This window comes from Nelumbo lutea, chromosome 4, assembly GCF_056320005.1.
Source record: "Nelumbo lutea isolate HS-2025 chromosome 4, American lotus-T2T, whole genome shotgun sequence".
NCBI classification, from domain to species: Eukaryota; Viridiplantae; Streptophyta; class Magnoliopsida; order Proteales; family Nelumbonaceae; genus Nelumbo; species Nelumbo lutea.
The window spans coordinates 48,289,441-48,309,770 of NC_142687.1; the positions used below are offsets into that span (position 1 = coordinate 48,289,441).

The following is a 20,330-nucleotide window of genomic DNA, read 5'->3' on the forward strand; positions in this document are numbered from 1 at the left end:
AAATGCAAAAAAGGAGAAAATAGATAAATAGCTTTTCTGAAAATAGAGGCATGCTGACATGGCATGTCTTGTTTTATTTTATACATACATATATAAAATAACTAGAACACCCGCTCACAATCAAAGTCCAGTTTGTCAACTTTAATAATTCTCCAAACAGTCTACTAGTCCAATATTTGCATGGACTATTAGCCAAAAGAAAAAAGAGGGCTCTGATTTCAACCTGGGTATAAGAGAAATTAAAAGTTAGTGAGGATTGAAAAAAGGGAGCAGAGAGAGAGAGAGAGAGAGAGAATCAATTGGTGGGAAGGATGATGAGGTCTGCAGCACCTTGGTTGTGCAAGTCTCCTTTATTATACTTTTTTGGTATTAAACATAATTGACAATTTCATTGATAATATAAAGTTGTACATCCATGGGATGATGAGAGATAACCATTCAAAATATAAAAAAACAAAAAATACAACAATTCAGCCCAATGACTGTTGAATGATAACCAAAATCCATCCCCAAGAGAATCTTTTGACATCCCATATAACTCTGGTAAAATCAAGATCCATTCCAAAATTCTTTTCCATTGGAAAAGGCAATTTGATCCCTTTGACTTGACCAATCTTCAAAAATTATTCTATTCCTCTCCTTCAATATTTCCCAGAAAATAGCAAAAGTAGCACAGATTTAAGTAATTTGTGCTTCCTATGTCCTCTTAGTATGGGCCAACAAGCAAATATATCTTTTGGTCTTGGTGCCCACATAGTCAATGGGTCGGGTCTGGTTTGGGACTGGGTGGATCTTTCCTGAATTGATAAGATATAAGGCTGTTCTGGTCGCAAACCACACTCTCAGGAATATAATTTCAGACCCAACACCAAACTGATTGTTAATCAGGCAAATTGGGTCTGGTCCGATAGGACTGATTATGATTTACATCTACAATCACCTGTAAAATAGCAATGACACTATCTTCTCTCCTCAGTTGCAATTAGCCAAAGCCAGAAAATAAAACAATGAGCAGAATTCCTGGTTCTTGATTCATAGATTAAAAAGAGAAAAAATAATAGCAAAATATAGGCCAACTTGATTAAAAAGAGAAAGCTAACCTGATACAATAACCAGTTGAATAGCAGAGATGGTTACCATAGAGCTTTGGTTGAACGGATCGATGAACATAGTTACTTAGGTAGCTGCTTTTGGCATGATGGCGTCTGCTGCATCTCATGACCTCAATCTCAAATCTCAAGCTTACCCTCTCAGTTTATTCAACATAGATTCAGAGAAGAGAAAAGAAATATTGGAACCATTACTCGATTAGGGTTTTTTCTCATTTTTTGTGTTCTATTGTTGTTTTTCTCAAACTCTCATTCTCACTTCATTTTGACATGGTGGTGCTGCACCAGTGTGCCAATGTACCTCTCAGTTCTTTCAACAGGAGATGGAGAAGAGAATCAAGAGATGGAGATGAAAAGAATTGGTTAAGGCCTTTTGTTTCATGGTTCATAATGACCAAAATATAAGTGCAATACAGTTTTCTCCTCGCCTAAGCATAAATAACATCTTCCCACCATTTGAGTTCCCGTACTTTTAACTTGATCCCAAGTATGGATGCTGTATTCTTTTGTTTCATGGTTCATTATGACCAAAATACAAGTGCAACACAGTTTCGTCCTCACCTAAGCATAAATAACATCTTCCTGCCATTTGAGTTCCCTTGCTTTTAATTTGATCCCAAGTAAGGATGCTGTCTAGCGCAACTAGTCATGCAAAAGCCTCCACCCCAGGAGCAATTGGATTCCCCCAGACCCCCTCACTTCCGACTTCTCCACCTGATTCCTTGCCAAGGCTTTATAAAAGGACTATATTGAAAACACATATTCCTACTTTCTTTCCACCATTTCACATCATTTACCTTTCCTTGAACCTGCACTTATTGTAATTTTGCCAAAAGATCCACACACTCCTCAACCTCCAAGTCAAGAAGTGGTCTTCTAAATTTTGGGCTCTATACCACTCTTCCTTGGCTTAATTCATAACAGTCAGCAATAGATATGTTTTTCTGGCTTAACCAGCAGAGTTTTGGACATAGGTTGAAAGAGAGTTCAAAAATGCTGACCAGAATCTCATTATTCCTTTCCAAACACACTCCATATGAAGATTTCACCTCTTTCGATTCCCACCCAAAATATGTAACATCATGCTTACAAGCAACGTCCTCCCCCCACAAAGAATTTCTTTCCACTCCAAATCTCCATAACCACTTCCCCAAGAATGCCTTATTAAATAGCTTTACTCTCCTTATCCCAAGATTCCATTCTTTCTTGTCTCTGCATACCCAATCCCACTTCACTAAGTGAAAAATTTTTCTCCAATCCTTTTACATTCCATAAAGAAACTCTTTTTGCATCTGCCACTGATTATAGTTTCTTGAGAAATTAAAGATAATAAACTGGATGGTTAGATTAAATCACCTTCAACAAAACTTTTGTCATTATGTTTTCTATAGTGAACCACTGGTGCATCCTTACATTTGTAGATAATACTTCTATGCAATGAAAATCATTTGCTTGATAGAGTTTCAAAAAATTCTGGGTTTCAACGAGGATAGGGAGGCTTTCTTCAATCTCTCACATGTGGTGCAATGCCTGCATAGGGTTTAAATCTCTATGCTAAGTCTCAAATCTCAATGGAAGAGTGGTGCTTTTTTAAGGATTTTTTGGTGGTGATTCGAAAGGGTAGAGATCAAGGTTGTGTAGTTTTGTGCTTCAAACGGATAGAAGGGGGCATTTTGCCGAGTATTTTCAGAAAAAAAAGATACAATTTCATGGTTCTAAGGCCCATCCTGTGCTAAAAACTGTCGTTTAAGAACACAAGGAGTCTTAAAATCTCGTACTTGTCTATTACAGTCACATGAGAATTCATTTGAACTGCATAAAGCGTACCAAGTAATGTTCTATGTTATTGGTACTAAATTTACTATACTCCATGGATGATGGGTATATGATCCCTTGAATGCAATAATTCTTTAGTTTTATTTGTTCTTTTTTTTTTTTAAATGTGGTAAAGTCGTAAAGATGATTTATGATTACTTGGTTCTTTCAGTTGCTTTTGAAACTATCAAGTGAATATTATGGAGTATTAATCTTTTTGTAAAACCATTGGTTATATTATGGAGTATTCATGACCTCATCAAATTTGCACAGGAATATTTTATTTTGAACTGGGCTTTGGTTTTAAAAGAGTTCAAGGATTTAGATTTGTTCAGTTTTGGTGATAAAAACTAGGAGCTTGTGAGACATTTCATTTTTCTTTATTATTATTATTCTTATTATTATTATTATTTGTAATGCATGTTACCACTTTGTTTTGATCTATTTTGGTTATTTCATATGGTGATCTTTGCTATTTCTAGTGACTTTTTTTTCTCATCTTATTTTGTTTAACACATTTCCTTGGTGCATTTGTTTTGGTCCTCATGATTCTCTTCAGAGTGAACATGTTCTCTAGGATTAAAGATTATTTTCTTCCTGAGATCTTGTAATCGGGTTTTTAGGTATTTATTCTTAGAGATTTAAGCTGCTTACTGACAGGCTTTTCATTATATTCTAGGTACAAACAATTAAGCAAGGGTATCTCCTTAAACGTGCTACCGTGAGGGGAGATTGGAAGAGGAGATTCTTTGTACTTGATAGCCATGGGGCTTTGTACTACTATAGAAATAATGCAGCAAAACCTGCGGTATGCTATCCATTTATTTTAATTTATTTGATTTTGCATTTTTGTACTTCTAAAAAATGCAATGATGATGCACTGGAAACAGTATAATTGAAGTCATGCTTGGGTGTCTACTTGCAATTACCTAGGTGATGGTATGCACATAAACAACAATCAATTATATTACATAGATGATACCTTTGCAAGTAATGGAATGTGCTCCTTTTACATTCTCTGACAATAATAACTAAATGTGCTCCTTGTACACTCTCTGACGATAATATTAATGAAAAGTGTGGCTGACCTAACACATGTTTTTCCAAAAGCCTTCTTTCTCTCTCTATTTCTTTCTTTTCTTCTTGTTCTTCCTCCTTTCTTCTTGGTTCTTGTTTCTTAAATTAAGACTAAGCAGGTTGGTAACAAAGCAGAGAGATCCGTTAAAAATAGAAGTAGGTGTTGTTGGTAGTTGTTGATGTCATCATTCGTGTAGGTGATGTCAACAGCCATATGACTGAGGTTGGTTTATGTAGGTTTCATATTAGTATTTTAATAAAGGTTTTGACAAATATCGAAGAAATTCTTGGAAAATGCAGATTTGAGTGTTTCTGATTGTGGACTGATGAAGAGTTGTTTCTTGAAGAGAATGCAATATCTTGGGGCAGAATCGTTTTTGTTTTTAATCTAAGTTCATCTTGTAATTATCTAAGCTGCACATATTATAATTTGGTTTTATCATGAAGACATATTTTGCTGGTATGTTTTCTTCTTCATTTTTAGTGGTGTTTGAGAATTGTGATTAATGATGGATGCTATATGGAGGATTTCGGTATCTGTTTCTTGATTCAATCCTATGATTTGGATCCAACTTATACCCATCAATTGCTTTGGGTGCTGTCAAACTTGGATTCTTCATTCTAGAGTACTGAAAGGTCAACTCTAAGTACTGTAGAGTCCCCTAATAGTAGTTCCATTATTATGGGTTGGATTTTTGATGGTTCTAGTCTTCCCTTAACTACTATTTGGTTGGGTGGAACTAGTTTCTTTGAATAGTCACAATCTATGAAGATATTTGTGGGAGGCAGAGATAAGCATGGATACCTATAGAGAAGACTAAAAGGCCTTTCTAAGCTTTGAATAAGTCATGTCAGGGGACCTTTCCTTTCACAAATAAATCATCATCAAATCTATTGAATATCTGAGATCTTTCTTTTTTTATTTATTTTTTTGCGATTTGAATATGCCTTGTACCTTGCATTAGTTAAATGGATGGTTTCGTGATGCTTTGACATCTATTTTGCTATCATTTTCTGCTTTAACACTGTCTTCTCCACATTGGGAAAAAGGGACAAAATCTAGAAAATGTGTACAATTCCTTCCAAAAATGACTTCAGAAGGATTCTTACCTATGGTATGATTCCTTGAGTAATTCACAGAAAATTCATCCTCAGCAATACCAGCTTCTTATTACTTTGTAATGTCTATTACGTTATGCCTAAGTTCTGCCATCTTAAGTATGTAAGCCCATTGGGCCAAACTAAAATGCGTCCATCAGGTGTTGGGCCTAACAACAACACTTGCAATGTAATCTCTACCATTAATATCCTACATTGGGAATTGGGGAAGGGATTATTCTCCTAACCAAGACACACTTGTGTCACTCTCTACCATAAACTATATATTTACATAATATTTATTTTGCAAAACCAATTCCAAAACATCTGTAATCCATTAACAACAGTTTTTCAGCTTCCATCAAAGTAGCTGATCCTATCACAATGATCACTTGCCTAAATATCATTCTCATTTGCTTCAACATACCCATGTATTGGCCCAAAAGGATCTCATTGACACTTGACAAAGTACCATTATCAAGCTACATGTAACAATCTAGTTGCTCCACTAATTGAAAAGTTCAGGAGCGCACTCGAAATGGTCCGGGTTAGTGTTCTACAAACACCCATACTTATACCTTGGGTGCTGGCTAATTGTGGACTTCTTCCACCTTGTTGGGATGCAGTTTATTTTATGGCCCAATTTGAAACCATTTTTTTTCTTTAGATAAATGAATTTTGAATCATTTTTGAGACGCATCATTCTCACAATTGTCATTATCAATGATGACCTTGCACAATCTTCCACCATCTACACCTTCTTGAACCTGTTTCTATTTAACTACTATTCTTTAATCACTTTAGGGGTATAAAGAATGTGCCCAGCTACTAGAATTGGTGCATCATAATCATCATGCATGGTTTCTCCAAGTTAGTTCAACAATTCAGCAAGTATAACGACCTCTTCAACTTTATTATCAACAAGGTCTTCTTCCTATGTTGGTATAATGACCTTTAGCTGAAGTATGCCTTTCATCCCTGCATTTATTACAAATAATCCACTGTCCCTTTTGTTGATTTCCACTATTGCCTCCTACAAGACTTTTACTTTGTTTGCGACTGAACTTTGTGGGTGTTTGCTACACACCATATGCATAATATGTCCATTTCATCCTAAAATATGTTTAGCATGGTTGAATGCTGACTAGACATTGTAGGAATATTTCTACTTGATTTTGCGGTGAGGTGTGGCCATTGTAACCTCAAATGGTCTAACCAAACATGTTTTGTTTGTGTTTTACTTGAACCACATACCTTACACTGATGCAGACCCCAAACAGAACCGCAACAGCTCCATGCCAAATGGTTGGTAATATATCTCTATAGCTGGTTGGTAACCAAACATTGTAACCTCACTGCCCAACTACTACATAGATTTCTTCCTTATCGGAACAGTCCTCCAATGGTTGGTAATATATCTCTATAGCTGGTTGGCCCCTATTTCCTCCCTTTGGTATGTACCTTGGATTTGTTTCTGGTTCCTTTGGCCTCTAATATTAGCTTTGTTAGGTCCTTAAAGTCCTGATTGCTCCAAATGAGCTCAGAGGTTTGCAATTTTTTGTTGCATATAATGCCTAATCTGCTGCTGCATGACTTTGAAGCCCTTTGTAGTCACTTCATTCCTTGTTAGTTGTACCCTTTGGTGTTGATCTTCCTTTGCAGCTATGGATCTACCAAAATATAGATCCCAAATCTTGTATTTTGATGCCAATTAAAGCAGAAAACTCATAACATGCAGCGATAGGCTCTAATGAGGTCATAGGTCCTTCCAGCATCCAGGTCTTTCAGTTAATGGCTATCTTGGCAATAAAGCTGATTGAAAATAAGAGAGAAGAGAAGAGAAGAGAAGAGAAGAAGAGCAGAAGAAGAGAAGAAAGATTGGAGGCAATATAACAGTGCTGGCGGCACTAGCTTCTATTAGTATATATAGGGTGACTAAAATAAAAAGGGAAAAGACCCTTGTGCCCCTGCTGTAAGTGAACTACAATAACAAAAAAATAAAAAAGGCTTTAACCAACCAAACAGACCCTAACAAGACAAAATTAATAGACAAGAAATAAAATAAACTATTTCAACACTCCCTGTCAAGTTGGAGCATAGATGTCAATCATGCCCAACTTGTCACACAAATCTTTATGCCGCACATGATGAAGACCCTTGGTGAAGATGTCTGCAATTTTTTCTTCTGAGTTGACATATGGAGTGCACACTTCTCCATTCACAAGTTTTTCTCCAATAAAATGCTTGTCCACTTCAATGTGTTTTGTCTTGTCATGGAGGACTGGATTAGTTGCAATGTTGATAGCAGCTTTATTGTCGCAATAGAGTGACATAGGGTTGCTAATTGCAAAACCCAGTTCACCTAATAGGTTTCTTATCCACATAATTTCAACAACCCCATGAGACATAGCTCTGTATTCTGCTTCAGCACTGGATCTAGCCACCACACTTCGCTTCTTACTTCTCCATGTGACCAAGTTCCTCCTACAAAGGCACAATATCCACTGGTAGACTTTTGATCATTAACTACCCCTACCCAATTAGCATTAGTATATACTTCCACCTTTAAATGTCCATGTTTCTAGAACAACAAACCAGCTTTGGGAAACTTCTTGAGGTATCTAAGGATCCTCTTTGCAGTTTCAAAGTGAGTTGTCTTAGGATTGTGCATGAACTGACTAAGGACACCCATTGGATAAGCAATATCAGGCCTAGTCATAGACAAATACAAAAGTCTCTGGAACTTCTTCACATCTTTCAAAAACTCTCCCTAACTGTCTCCTAGCTGATGGTTAGGTTCAATTGGTGAGTCAATTGGTTTCACCCCTAGCTTGCCTGTATCTTCTAGTAGATCTAGTACATATTTCTGTTGGGAAATAAAGATGACCTTGTGAGAGCGAGCAACTTCAATTCCAAGGAAATAACGTAAGGGGCCAAATCTTTCACCTCAAACTGAGTGGCTAAGAATTTTTTTAGTTTCTGTATTTCAGTCTCCCAATCGCCTGTGATCACTATGTCATCCACATACACAACTAGAGCTGCAATTTTCTCTTCCCCTTTTTTCACAAATAGAGTGTGGTCTGACTGACATTGTTTGAACCCCATCTGTTAAACTGCTAAGTGGAACTTACTAAACCAGCCCAAGGTGATTTTTGTGTAATGCATCAATTTCTTCCTTCATTGCATCTGTTCATTCAGGTTTGGATAAAGCTTCTGCCACATTCTTAGGAATAGGGATACTGTCAACAGAAGAGAGGAGTGCATGATATGAAGGTGAAATATGGTCATAGGACACAAAGCGAGAGATAGGATGATTAGTAGTACAAGATCTAACACCCTTTCCCTTAGCAATAGGAACATCAAGATCATTAATGACAGGGGAATCAACATTGAGAGGTACAAGCATATCAATAAGAGCAAGTGTACCTTGCTGATGAGAAGGATTTGCCTCCGGCAAATCCGATGATGTTGGCTGCATAGTGTCAGGTTCCACGGCTCTTGAACTCTGCTACCTTTTGTTATGGCGAAGAAAGACACGGAATGGACGAGGATCGGGTAGAGGAGTTAGTTGAGTTAGAGCCTGTTTCTCCTCAACCCTACTTTCTCCCTGAGGAGAAACCGAGAAGAAAGGTTGATTCTCAAAGAAGGATATGCCTATGGAGACATAGTACTTGCGAGAGGTGGGATCATAGCAATGATACCCCTTTTGAGATAAAGGTAACCAAGGAAAAGACAAGGTATAGCACGAGGATCAAGTTTACCCTGACTAGGGGACAAGCTATGAACAAAGCAACGACACCCAAAAACACGCATTGGAATGGGGGACAACGGAGTTGTAGGAAACAAAAGCCGATGTGGGGCCTTATACTCTAGTAATCGAGATGGCATACAGTTGATGATGTACGTAGCACACAGAACAACATCCATCCAAAAGCGTTTCGGAACATTCATATGGATTAACAAGCCATGAGCTACTTCGAGAAGATGACGGTTTTTTCTTTTAGCATCACCGTTTTGTTGGGGTGTCCTAGCACAAGAGCTTCGTTGAAGAGATCTACTCGAAGCAAAGAATTCCGTGAGATCACTATGAAGTATTCCTTTGCATTGTCCGATTGGAAAGTATGAAATTCAGTTTGGAATTGAGTGAACACCATGTGTTGAAAATCTTTCACAATTTTAGGCACTTCATCTCTAGATCGCATAGGGTAAACCCAAGTGTATCTGGAGTAATCATCGATCAAGGTAATGAAGTACTTATATCCAACCTCAGTAGGTAGAGTAACAGGGCCCCAAACATTAGAATCAACAATATGAAACGGAAATTCAAATCTTTTATTTCTCAAAGAAAAAGAACTTCTACAATGTTACTCAATTGACATGTCTGACACTGCAACTGACAAAGACTCAAACGACTTTGGAAAAATAACTTCGAATGACTCAAAAGAAAGATGACCAAGACGACTGTGCCCTAAATAGGCTTGACTCTCACTGGACAAACTCAAGGACTATGTAGCCACAGGCCAACTTTATTCTCCAACACGTAGAGACCGTCCACCATGCTTCCTTTACCAATCGTCTTCCCCGAGGCCAAATCCTTAAACACACATAAAGACGGAAAGAATGTAACTGAACAATTCAAGGAGTGAGTAATACTACTAATGGAAAGCAAATTTATAGGTAGTTCAGGAATATGAAGTACATTAGAAAGGGTAAGGCCGAGTGGGAGAGATATGGTTCCTTGGTCGACAATGGTGGAGAAAGTACCATTAGCTAGTCTCACCTTATCTCTCCTAGAGAGAAGGTTGTATGCTTGAAATAAATTTGACTTACCAGTCATGTGGTTTGAGGCTCTGGAGTCAATTACCCAAGGAGAATCAGAGGTATGAGATGACACATGGAAAGCAGTGGTAGTGTTGCCTGATGTAGATGCGAAAGGGATAGGAGTAGGACTAGAATCCATCTGGCGAAGAGTCCTACCATATAACTCCAACTGGTCATGAAAGGAGTTGATAATCTCTTCCTTAGGGTCAGAACTGGGATCATTTCCTGAGTTACCATGGGACTAGTCTCTTGAGATGCCATATTAGCTGAGTTGTACTTTTTCTGATTCTACTGAATTGGTTTCTTACCTTGATCAGTTGTTGACTTCTCACCCAAATCCTGTGCCATTTAGGTTTTCCATGGAGATCGCAACATGTATCTTTGGTGTGTCTTGTCTTCTGGCAGTGAGTGCACCAAAGTGTACTCTTATCGTCAGTTCTCTTTTGAGAATCACCCTTCTTAAAAGAACCTCCGACATTAGTGTCTGTACTTCCTCGGACAGCTACGACAACTGGCTCCCCCTTTGTACAGTTCATCACACTTCTTCTACTCTCTTTTGATTGAACTAAGGCATAAACCTCCTGAACTGATGGCAAATCTTTACTGTTGGTTCGGCTTTCTTAATTTGTATGTTTATCTTTGTTGGGTCTTAAGTCATTAGTTAGTGGGCCTTGTTACTGGGCCTAATCTTTCTTGTTGGTTGCTGCAAAGAAACCCTAGGGTTGGTCGTGGAACACAACTAGACCCACATCTAGGGTTTCCCTTGGTTGTAGGCCCAAGGGGAGTTAGACCCAGAGGCTGATGCCCTAATAGACACAGTACAATAGACTGTAGCCATTCGGCTAAGATAGATCTGTGTAGAACAGATCTAGGCGGAAGGACTGATTTCAGCAGTCCTAGAACTGTTCGTAGGTGAAGTTATAACCTGCGATAGCAGTGCTTAGCACACAGTAGAAGCCAACACAGCAAGTTGCAGTGTAGTACTCGGTGACAACAGTAATTTGGGCACAGTGTGCAGTGTTTCAGCTTTGTGTCTGGTTCTCAGGGCTGAGTTTACAGTGCAGCAAGTTCCGTAAGTGTGAAACAGTTCTCTATACACTGCAGTTACAGTTTTGACACTTACAAGTAAGTGAAGATGTCTTCAATATCCGAGGAAGTGTCTTCTAGAGATGTTAGGGCTTATGGGAGGTCTCCTAATCTGGAGAATCCAAATCTGCATAGCCTACAGATCACAAGTGTGTTGTTGGATGAGTACAACTTTAGGGAATGGTCTGTCTCAGCCATGCTTTTCATCACATCCCGTGAACTCACTGGTTACTTAGACGGGCAGAAGAAGGAATCAGAAGTGGGAAGTGCTGAATATGGAACTTGGCGCAAAGAGAATGCTACAGTTATGTCCTGGCTACTTGCCTCAATGACTCCAAGAGTAGTCAGGACTGTTCAACATTTTTCCACGGCTGCCAAGATATGGGAAAAGGTTTCTAAAACCTATGGGCAGAAAAAGAATAATGACTGAGTTTACAAATTGAATCAAGATATTGCTTCCTTGAGGCAAGGAGATATGAGTGTTGCAACATATTTTGCTACACTAGAAGGACTATGGGAAGAGTTAGATCACCACCTTATCATTGACGGGGAGAGTGCTGGAGACAAAGAAAAGCATGACAAACAAACCGAAGAGGGTAGAGCATTTAAGTTTCTGGCTGGCCTAGATCCTATATATGAGAGCATAAGATCCCAAATTCTGGGAAGGGATGAAATGCCAGACTTACATCATGTCTACTACCTTGTGAGGAATGAAGATGTGAGAAGAAAAGAGATGCAGGTTGATACTCAAACAAAAATAGCTGAACAGTCTATGGAGCATTCGGCCCTAATCTCTACAAATCAAAGGGGAAACAGGTACTCTGACAAGAGACATCTGAAGTGCACCCACTGTGGAGGGGAAGGGCATGTGAAAGAGACCTGTTGGGTTTTCCATCCGCATCTGAAGCTAGCTGCATTAAGGAAAGATAAGAAGCATCAGAAGGGTCAATCTGCAAGTGTGAATTTGGCTATGGGTCAAAGTGATGATGGTTCAAAACACACATCTACAGTTACTTCCTCTTCCATGGGACAGACTTCTAATTCCCCTCGAACCGAGTCCTTTGGTTTTACTGCCGATGAGGTAGAGGTGCTTAGCCGGGCCCTAGCCCGTCTAAGGATCAATTCTCTTCCATCCTCCTTGCCAGATCAGGTATTGTTTCTGCCTTTAGTGCTACTAGTTCTATTGATCCTACCTCTTGGATTATTGATTCTGGTGCAACTGACCACATGACACACATGTCTTCTCTATTTTCTTCCTATCATTTAATGTCTGGCCAAGATAAAATGAGGGCTGCTGATGGTTCTCTCTCTCTACCATCTCTGGGAAGGGAGTGGTTGACCTAAGCAAGGACCTCTCACTAAAATCTGTCTTGCATGTTCCCAATCTTTCTTCAAATCTCTTATCTGTTTCAAAGCTTACCAAAAATTTGAATTGCAGCATAACCTTTTTTCCTACTCACTATGTCTTTTAGGACAGTTTGACGAAGAGAATGATTGGGAGCGGTCATGAGTGTGGAGGTCTCTATTACCTTAATGCAGACATCAGTTCGGCCTTGCAAACATCTACTACTTGTAGTCAGTCCAATGTAGAGTCAATAGCTAGGTTACATCTATGGCATGCTAGGCTAGGTCATTTACCTTTTTCATCATTGGAAGTGTTGTTTCCAGAACTATTCGAAAGTGTTTCAAGTCAAGAGTTAGTTTGTGAAGTCTGTCAACTATCAAAGCAATGTAGAACTGTTTATTCAACTTCAAGTAATGAAATTCGAGCTTCTTTTGACTTAGTCCACTCTGATGTTTGGGGTCCTCCCGTTATTTCTGTTGATGACTTTCGATACTTTATCAGTTTTATTGATCACTATTCTCGATGCACATGGATCTACTTATTAAAAGCACGAGAGGAAGTGCCATGGGTAACCATGACATTTTGCAAAATGATTGAAACACAATTTGGTACGAAGGTCAAACAATTCAGGTCAGATAATGCTGTAGAATATTTTGAAAGGTCATTGAATATGTTTATGGAGGATGCTGGAATGATTCATCAGTCATCTTGTGCTAGTACCCCTCAACAGAATGGGGTTGCTGAGTGCAAGAACAGGCACTTATTGGAGACTGCTCGAGCCTTACTATTTCAGCACAAAGTTCCTAAAAGCTATTGGTCTCAAGCAATCCTTACTGCATCATATCTGATAAATCGAATGCCATCCAAGGTATTGGGGATGAAAACTCCTTTCTCTGTTCTTTGCCCCCATCTTCTTGACTTTTCTCTTCCATCGAGAGTCTTTGGTTGTGTATTCTTTATACGTGTCAAGGATCCGAAGAAGACCAAATTGAATCCTAGGGCTACAAAGGGAATCTTTTTGGGGTACTCCCCTACTCAGAAGGGATACAAGTGTTATGATCCAGTCACCAGGAAAAAAATGTCACAAAGGATGTGGTATTCTTTGAGTCTCAATCCTATTTTCACTCTTCCCAGAATCCTCTTCAGGGGGAGACTAGTGGGACGGAAGAGGATTCTTCTGTTTCCCCATTCTTTGTACCTCTCTCGACCTCGGGTCTTCCATCTTCTCCTCCTGATCCACCTAGTTGTGGTATCCCGGGTGAATCTAGTGAGGCTCCCATTGTACCAGCTACTACTAGTGATGTTGAAAATATTATTGAAGACTCCGACAGGCTGCAAAGAGATATCAGAATCACCTACAACAGAAGGAAGAAGGGTCCTCTAACTCATGACAGCGACCAATTGGACTCAGATCAACCTGTCTCAGAAACTCAAGGTAATCCTATCAGTTCCTCTGACTTAGATCTTCCTATTGCCCTTCGTAAGTCTACTCGTTCTTGTACTATCAAATACCCCATTGCTGATTTTGTGTCTTACTCACAGTTGTCTCCTCGTTATTGTTCTTTTGTGTCTGCTCTATCTTCTGTGCATGTTCCTACCAGGTATACTGAGGCAGTATCTGACCCAAAATGGAAAGAGGCTATGGATGAAGAAATGAAAGCCTTAATGAAAGCAAGGACTTGGGAATTAGTGGATCTACCAGAAGGGAAAGGCACTGTTGGATGCAAGTGGGTGTTCACTGTGAAGCACAGGGAGGATGGGTCCATTGAGAGGTACAAGGCTAGACTGGTAGCAAAAGGGTTTACTTAAAAAGAAGGGATTGACTACAAAGAAACTTTTGCTCCGGTGGCAAAACTCAACACAATCCGAGTTCTATTATCTTTAGCTGCAAATTTCTCATGGGAGCTACATCAGTTGGACGTGAAGAATGCTTTCTTGAATGGCGACCTGCATGAAGAGGTGTTCATGGATCCTCCACCAGGTTATGTCTTGGGCAAGAAGGTATGTAGACTGAGAAAGGCCCTTTACGGCCTTAAGCAGTCCCCTCAAGCTTGGTTTGAGAAGCTATGTGGAGTCATGAAGAAAGGGGGTTACACTCAAAGTGGAGCAGATCATACCTTCTTCATAAGGAAGAGAAATGGCAAACTTACGACACTTATTGTCTATGTGATATGGTAATTACAGGGAATGATCAGGAAGAGATTAAAAGACTAAAGGAGTTTTTGGTTGCTGAATTTGAGATCAAAGATCTGGGCCAACTGAGATACTTTCTTGGGATTGAAGTTGCAAGATCCAAAGAGGGCATCTATATATGTCAGCGGAAATAAATCCTTGATCTTCTTCAAGAGACAGGCATGATGGGGTGTAGGCCAACCAATACTCCAATAGAACAGAATCATGGTCTACAGGTGTCATTAGGAGAGGACTAACCTGATAAGGAAGGATACCAAAAGCTGTTGGGGAAGTTGATTTACCTGTCCCTTACTCGCCCTGACATTGCCTATGCTGTACATGTTGTCAGTCAGTTCATGCACACTCCTAAGATCCCTCACATGAAAGTTGTGGAAAGGATCCTCAAATATTTGAAGTCTTGCCTGGGGAAAGGGATTCTGTTTAGGAAAAACAGTAAAATTGAAGTTGAAGGATATACTGATGCAGATTGGGCTGGCTCTGTTGGGGACAGGAAGTCTACCTCTGGGTACTGTACCTTTGTTGGAGGAAATTTAGTTACATGGAGGAGTAAAAAATAGAATGTGGTTGCAAGGTCTAGTGCAGAGGCTGAGTACCGAGCTATGGCTCATGGTGTTGCTGAACTCTTATGGCTGAAGATACTGCTTGGTGAACTTGGAATAAAGATTGAGTGCCCTCTCAGGTTGTACTGTGACAACAAGGCAGCCATCAACATTGCAAATAACCCAGTGCAACATGATAGAACAAAACATATTGAGATAGACCGTCACTTTGTTAGAGAAAGAATTGTCTCAGGAGAACTCTACATTCCTTATACTCCCTCCGAGATGCGGATTACAGATGTTCTGACTAAAGGGCTTGCTACAGTGAAATTCGTGGACTTACTTGGCAAGCTAAACATGATTGACATCCATGCTTAGCTTGAGGGGGAGTGTTGGTTCGGTTGTCTTAGTTTGTATGTTTATCTTTGTTGGGTCTTAAGTCATTAGTTAGTGGGCCTTGTTACTGGGCCTAATCTTACTTAATGTTTATTTCGACTAGGTGTCCCATCACTAATCAGGGGCAGTCTTGTCTATTCATGTAACATTATGTAATGTCTTTACATATAATAGATTAGGGCTGGCCGAAGAGTTTACAGCCGCCCATTTCATTTCTGTTCCTCTTCTTCTTCCTCTTCTTCTCTCATTCGACAGCTCTATTTCAGCAAACATTTACTTCCCAAGATCTTCACCTTGATGGACTCATATGAAGGATTTAGCTCCAAGAGAAAAGCAAATACCCATTGTTGAGAGACAAGTGACTTGTATGCCTTTGCATCTTCATCACACTTCCAATTCACACTCTGGTAGTGATCAAGTTCTTTCCAGATCGATGTCAGATCTGAATAGTACATTGAGAGACTCCTCTCCCCCTGCTTGCAAGTAGAGGATTCAGCTTGCAGTTGGTATATCTTGGAATAGTGTCTCTGCTCTGAATAGGTGGACTTTGCTTGTTCCCATATTTCACAAGCAGTTTCAGCCCACATAAATGTCTTTCTTACATGTGGCAGCATGGAAACCAAGAGCCATGACATCACCATACTATTTTCCTGGTTCCATCTATCATATCCAACACTTCCGTTCTTCGATTCCTTTACTTTCTCATTGATGTATCCTATTTTCCCCCTAGCAGTGATGTAGAGTTTTATTCCCTTAGACCATTCAAGGTAGGTTCAGACCGTCAAAGGGAATAACAGCCATGGGGAAACTCATATCCATTCCTCCACTCACTCCATTTTGACTTCTTGAAACCCCTGAAGTAGCAGAATTCTCAGATGACATGGTCAACACAGAATTTTAGTCTAAACTCTCAACTTAGGATCCCTCCTTACATCAGAAAAAAATTGATCCACACACGACAAGTGACCAGTCCACACACACTTCGGTTTTGGACTTAATCTGAGCACAAGAACAGCACCAGTTTCCAGAAAAAGAGTTATGATCAAACTGATTTTCATACCTGTATGGGTTAACAGTCCCAGCCTACTAATTTTCCAGAAGGTCTACAAGCATTGATTATTAAGAGAGATCCTTACACATGAAATCAAGCCAAAAATCATAGGAAACAGGTAATCCGTGATCTACAGTCACCTTTTTCACAGGTACAGGATCACACGATCCAAAACAAAAGAGGTATAAACCTCACAAGGGTCTGACGACATTCAGTAGTTCAGATTCATTTGTTTTTCTTCTCTCTTGGTACACAACCAAGGAAAGAAAAGATCGACATGTTCAGATTCAGTAGGGCTATACTAGTCGCAGATCAGATTCGATGAACCCAGATTTAATCATCTGTTCCGCCCAGTTTCAGCAACTTGAAGAAGAAACTTGATCGCCCAGATTCAATAGCCTTGCTCTGATACCATCTTGGCAATAAAGCCGATTGAAAATAAGAGAGAAGAGAAGAGAAGAGAAGAGAAGAGAAGAAGAAAGATTGGAGGCAATAGAACAGTACTGGTGGCGCCAGCTTCTATTAGTATATATAGGGCGACTAAAATAAAATGGGAAAAGACCTTTGTGCTCCTGCTGTAAGTGAAGTACAATAACAGAAAAATAAAAAAAGGCACCAAGCAAACAAACCCTAACAAGACAAAATTAATAGACAAGATATAAAATAAACTATTTCAACAGGCTACATTTAGTTTAATTTTGATGGGAGTAGTGTAGGTAATTCAGGTCCTTCTGGCATTGGAGGTGTTTTTTTTTCCTATTTTGAGAGAAGGTAACTTAAAGATTTATATTAAAGGTATACTGTAAGCATAGATTACAAGTATATCAAAAGATCGACATGTACAGCCAGGAACTATACATCAGGATTCACAATAAAGATCCCAAAAAAGTCATCTCAAAAGCAACATCGAAAGCAGGTCTTGCGAAACTGAACGACTTATCTGACTACCCAAAAAGGAAGGCAGAATTATTGTTTTATTGTCAGGCTCAATTGGTGTCGGGGTCTTTAAGGGCTGAGATTATGTCTCTAGTGCAGGGAGTGCAAAAGGCAAAGGACATGAACAAAAGTAAGCTGATTATAGAAGGTGATTCAAAATTGGTTGTGGGATGGCTGCAAAAAAGGAGAAGTTGGACTTTAGAACTACAACAGTGAAAGAAAGAAATTCAAATGGCTGACAAAAGATATGTGTGTGAGACTTATGTGGGTTAAAAGAACTGCTAATGCCTTTGCTGATTTTCTAGCAAAACAAGGGTTGGGAAGAAACCAACTCTTTTGGGCTCAATTGTAATTTTGTGCAAGTTTTTGAGGAGAGTGAAGAGGGTTTGTCTCTCCTCTTTTATTTGCACTAATTGTAATCTTTTTCAATTATTAATGAAATCTGCCGTTATTGATCCAAAAAAAAAGCAGCAATAGGCTGCTACAAGTTTTAACATGCAAATACAAGTGAAAATAGAGAGCAAGTAAGAGTAGCTTCTAATATAGTTTCTTATTGTGGTAGAAACAATAAAAGAACTCTATTTGCTCCTTAGCATAAAAAACAAAAGGAAAAGATATTATAGGAAAGTGGTCAGTAATGGGTTGCTTACTTTGTTGACCTATGATGTTTGCAGTTGCCACAGGTAGGTGCATCAGCTGAAAAGCTAAGAAGCTTATTTGAGAAAAGAAGTTTATGGTGTTTATGGTCACCTGACCCTATCATCGTAATTTATCTTTTGTAAAGTTGTCTGGGGTTGGGTGGTTGGCTTAGGCGTTTGTAATGGACAATGCTTGCTGTTAGCAGTAGTTGTTTAAGGGCATGGTGGAGGTTGTTTTGATGTCTTTCTTCTCTGGGTTGACTTTTGTTCACCTTTCTTTTAATTTCTTTTTTTCTTATAATAAATATTATTTTTACCTTAAAAAAAGTTGTAGGTGTGAACAGTCCTAATCTGCTCTTAATTAATGAAGAAAGTAAGAAAAACAGATCTTAAATAGAGAGAAAAGAGAAGAAGAAGACAGGAGAGTAGAGAAGAAAAGAACTGGGGCTGTGAATTCAGAAAAGATTGTAGAAGTGATCTCAACCAATGTTTTAAAATGCGGAGGCGTGATGCAAGGTGTTCCACTACCTAGAGGCGTGAGGCATAGTTCAGAATGCAAGCGGCGTAAGCCTCCTTAAGAGGAGGGGGGTTAGGAGGAGGATGGGTGAAGAGGAAGGGGGGTTCTCACTTTTTTCTTTATTTTTTATAAAAATCTTTTATATTAAGAAGAATAAAGTTGCATAACATTAGTTGAAAGGGGGGTCTTGTCGAAGCGGATGCCTCCCATGCCTTTTAAAACACTGATCTCAACTGTTTAAATAATATGTAAGATTACATAAATACCCCTGTTTAAATAATAGTGACCAAATTGTCAACTCTAAAGAATAACAGAAATATAAACTTCGGATGGTAGGAACTCTAAACAAATTATGTTATAGTAAAGATCAAAAGAAAATAAAAGTCCAGGGACTGTCCCTTTCTCTTATAAAGCTCGTTTCTTGTGACATCCTCTGTGGCTAAGATATTAAATTAACAGTAGAATTAGTTAATATAGGAAAACAGTGGAATGTGGGATTTTTCTAGAGCTTAAAATGTTGCCTCTCTGGTCTTATTAAGATGACCTTGAACCTTCTGGTTTGGCTTTGCCATCTCATCCTACCAAACAATATCTGTCAGTTGCCCTCCATAACAAATCTCCATTGTCCATGTCCTTATAATTAAGCAGAAAATTTAACTCCTAAGTCCTTGAGATTACTGATAAAATATGCATGTCATCATATTGTTATTTACAAATGCCTCTCCAATTCCTTGGATATTATTATTATTTTTTTTCTGGTATGTTTCTCTTGCATGTTTGACAATCTAATTAATCTGTAATGATTGTTTTTAGCATTAAAAATATTGCAGCAGATTTTTTTTTTCCTGTTATGTTCTCTTGCATGTTTTACCATCTCATTACTCTCTGTAATTAATTTGTTTGTACACTATGTATTTCTATTTTGTTAACAGGGTTCTCAATCACATCAATCAACTGGAATATCAGACCATGGTAGTAGTGTGTTTAGTAGATTTAGAGCAAGGCACAATAAGACAGCCTCATTGGGCGAAGAAAACCTTGGCTGTTGTACTATTGATCTTCGCACTTCAACAATAAAGATTGATGCAGAACATACAGATCTGCGCCTTTGTTTCAGAATTATTTCTCCATCAAAAACATACACATTGCAGGTAGTTTGAGTGAAAAATCTGGTGGCATTTATTTAGATGGTTAGTCCTTGCCTTTGAAGCACTGACTTATTTGTTCATTTTGTTAGACTTGTATGCCTTTTATCTGGGTCCTAGCAGACATTTTTATCTATGCTAATTTTTTATTAACCTATCAAGAATACAGGATTGCAATCAGCCAAAGACAATCACATGAAATACATATTTTATTATTATAATTATCCAACCCATGTGATTGGAATTTTCACTAGGAGATGCTTGGAGGGTTGGCTCCAGAAGGCAATCAACCTAACATGATTGAGGAAATACAGGGAATTTGTGTATCTGCCTGTCTTACTATTTGCTCTCATTTGTGGCGTGTAGCTTACACTCATCTGCATTGAAATGAATTATTGAATTGGTGGAAACTGATTTAATCAATGTTATGGGCATTAATATTACTTTGGAATATTTTAGACCAACTAAAGTAAACATTATACTCAACATTTATTGTTGAGATATTAAATTGTAGAGGAAGTGCATGTTATGGCCTTTGATCATAATTTTCCAAAGTCTGATTGG

The 20,330-nt window shown here is 38.7% G+C and overlaps 1 protein-coding gene across 1 annotated transcript in view; it reads left to right on the forward strand.

Annotated features, from left to right (window-relative positions):
* Window positions 1-20,330, forward strand: part of LOC148855637 (ADP-ribosylation factor GTPase-activating protein AGD4-like) — a 106,656-nt gene that overhangs the window by 47,666 nt on the left and 38,660 nt on the right. Inside the window, exons 11-12 of the mRNA XM_088984933.1 lie at window positions 3,604-3,732; window positions 19,554-19,772. Coding sequence (XP_088841059.1) covers window positions 3,604-3,732; window positions 19,554-19,772 — 348 coding nt within the window. The remainder of the gene's footprint in view (window positions 1-3,603; window positions 3,733-19,553; window positions 19,773-20,330) is intronic.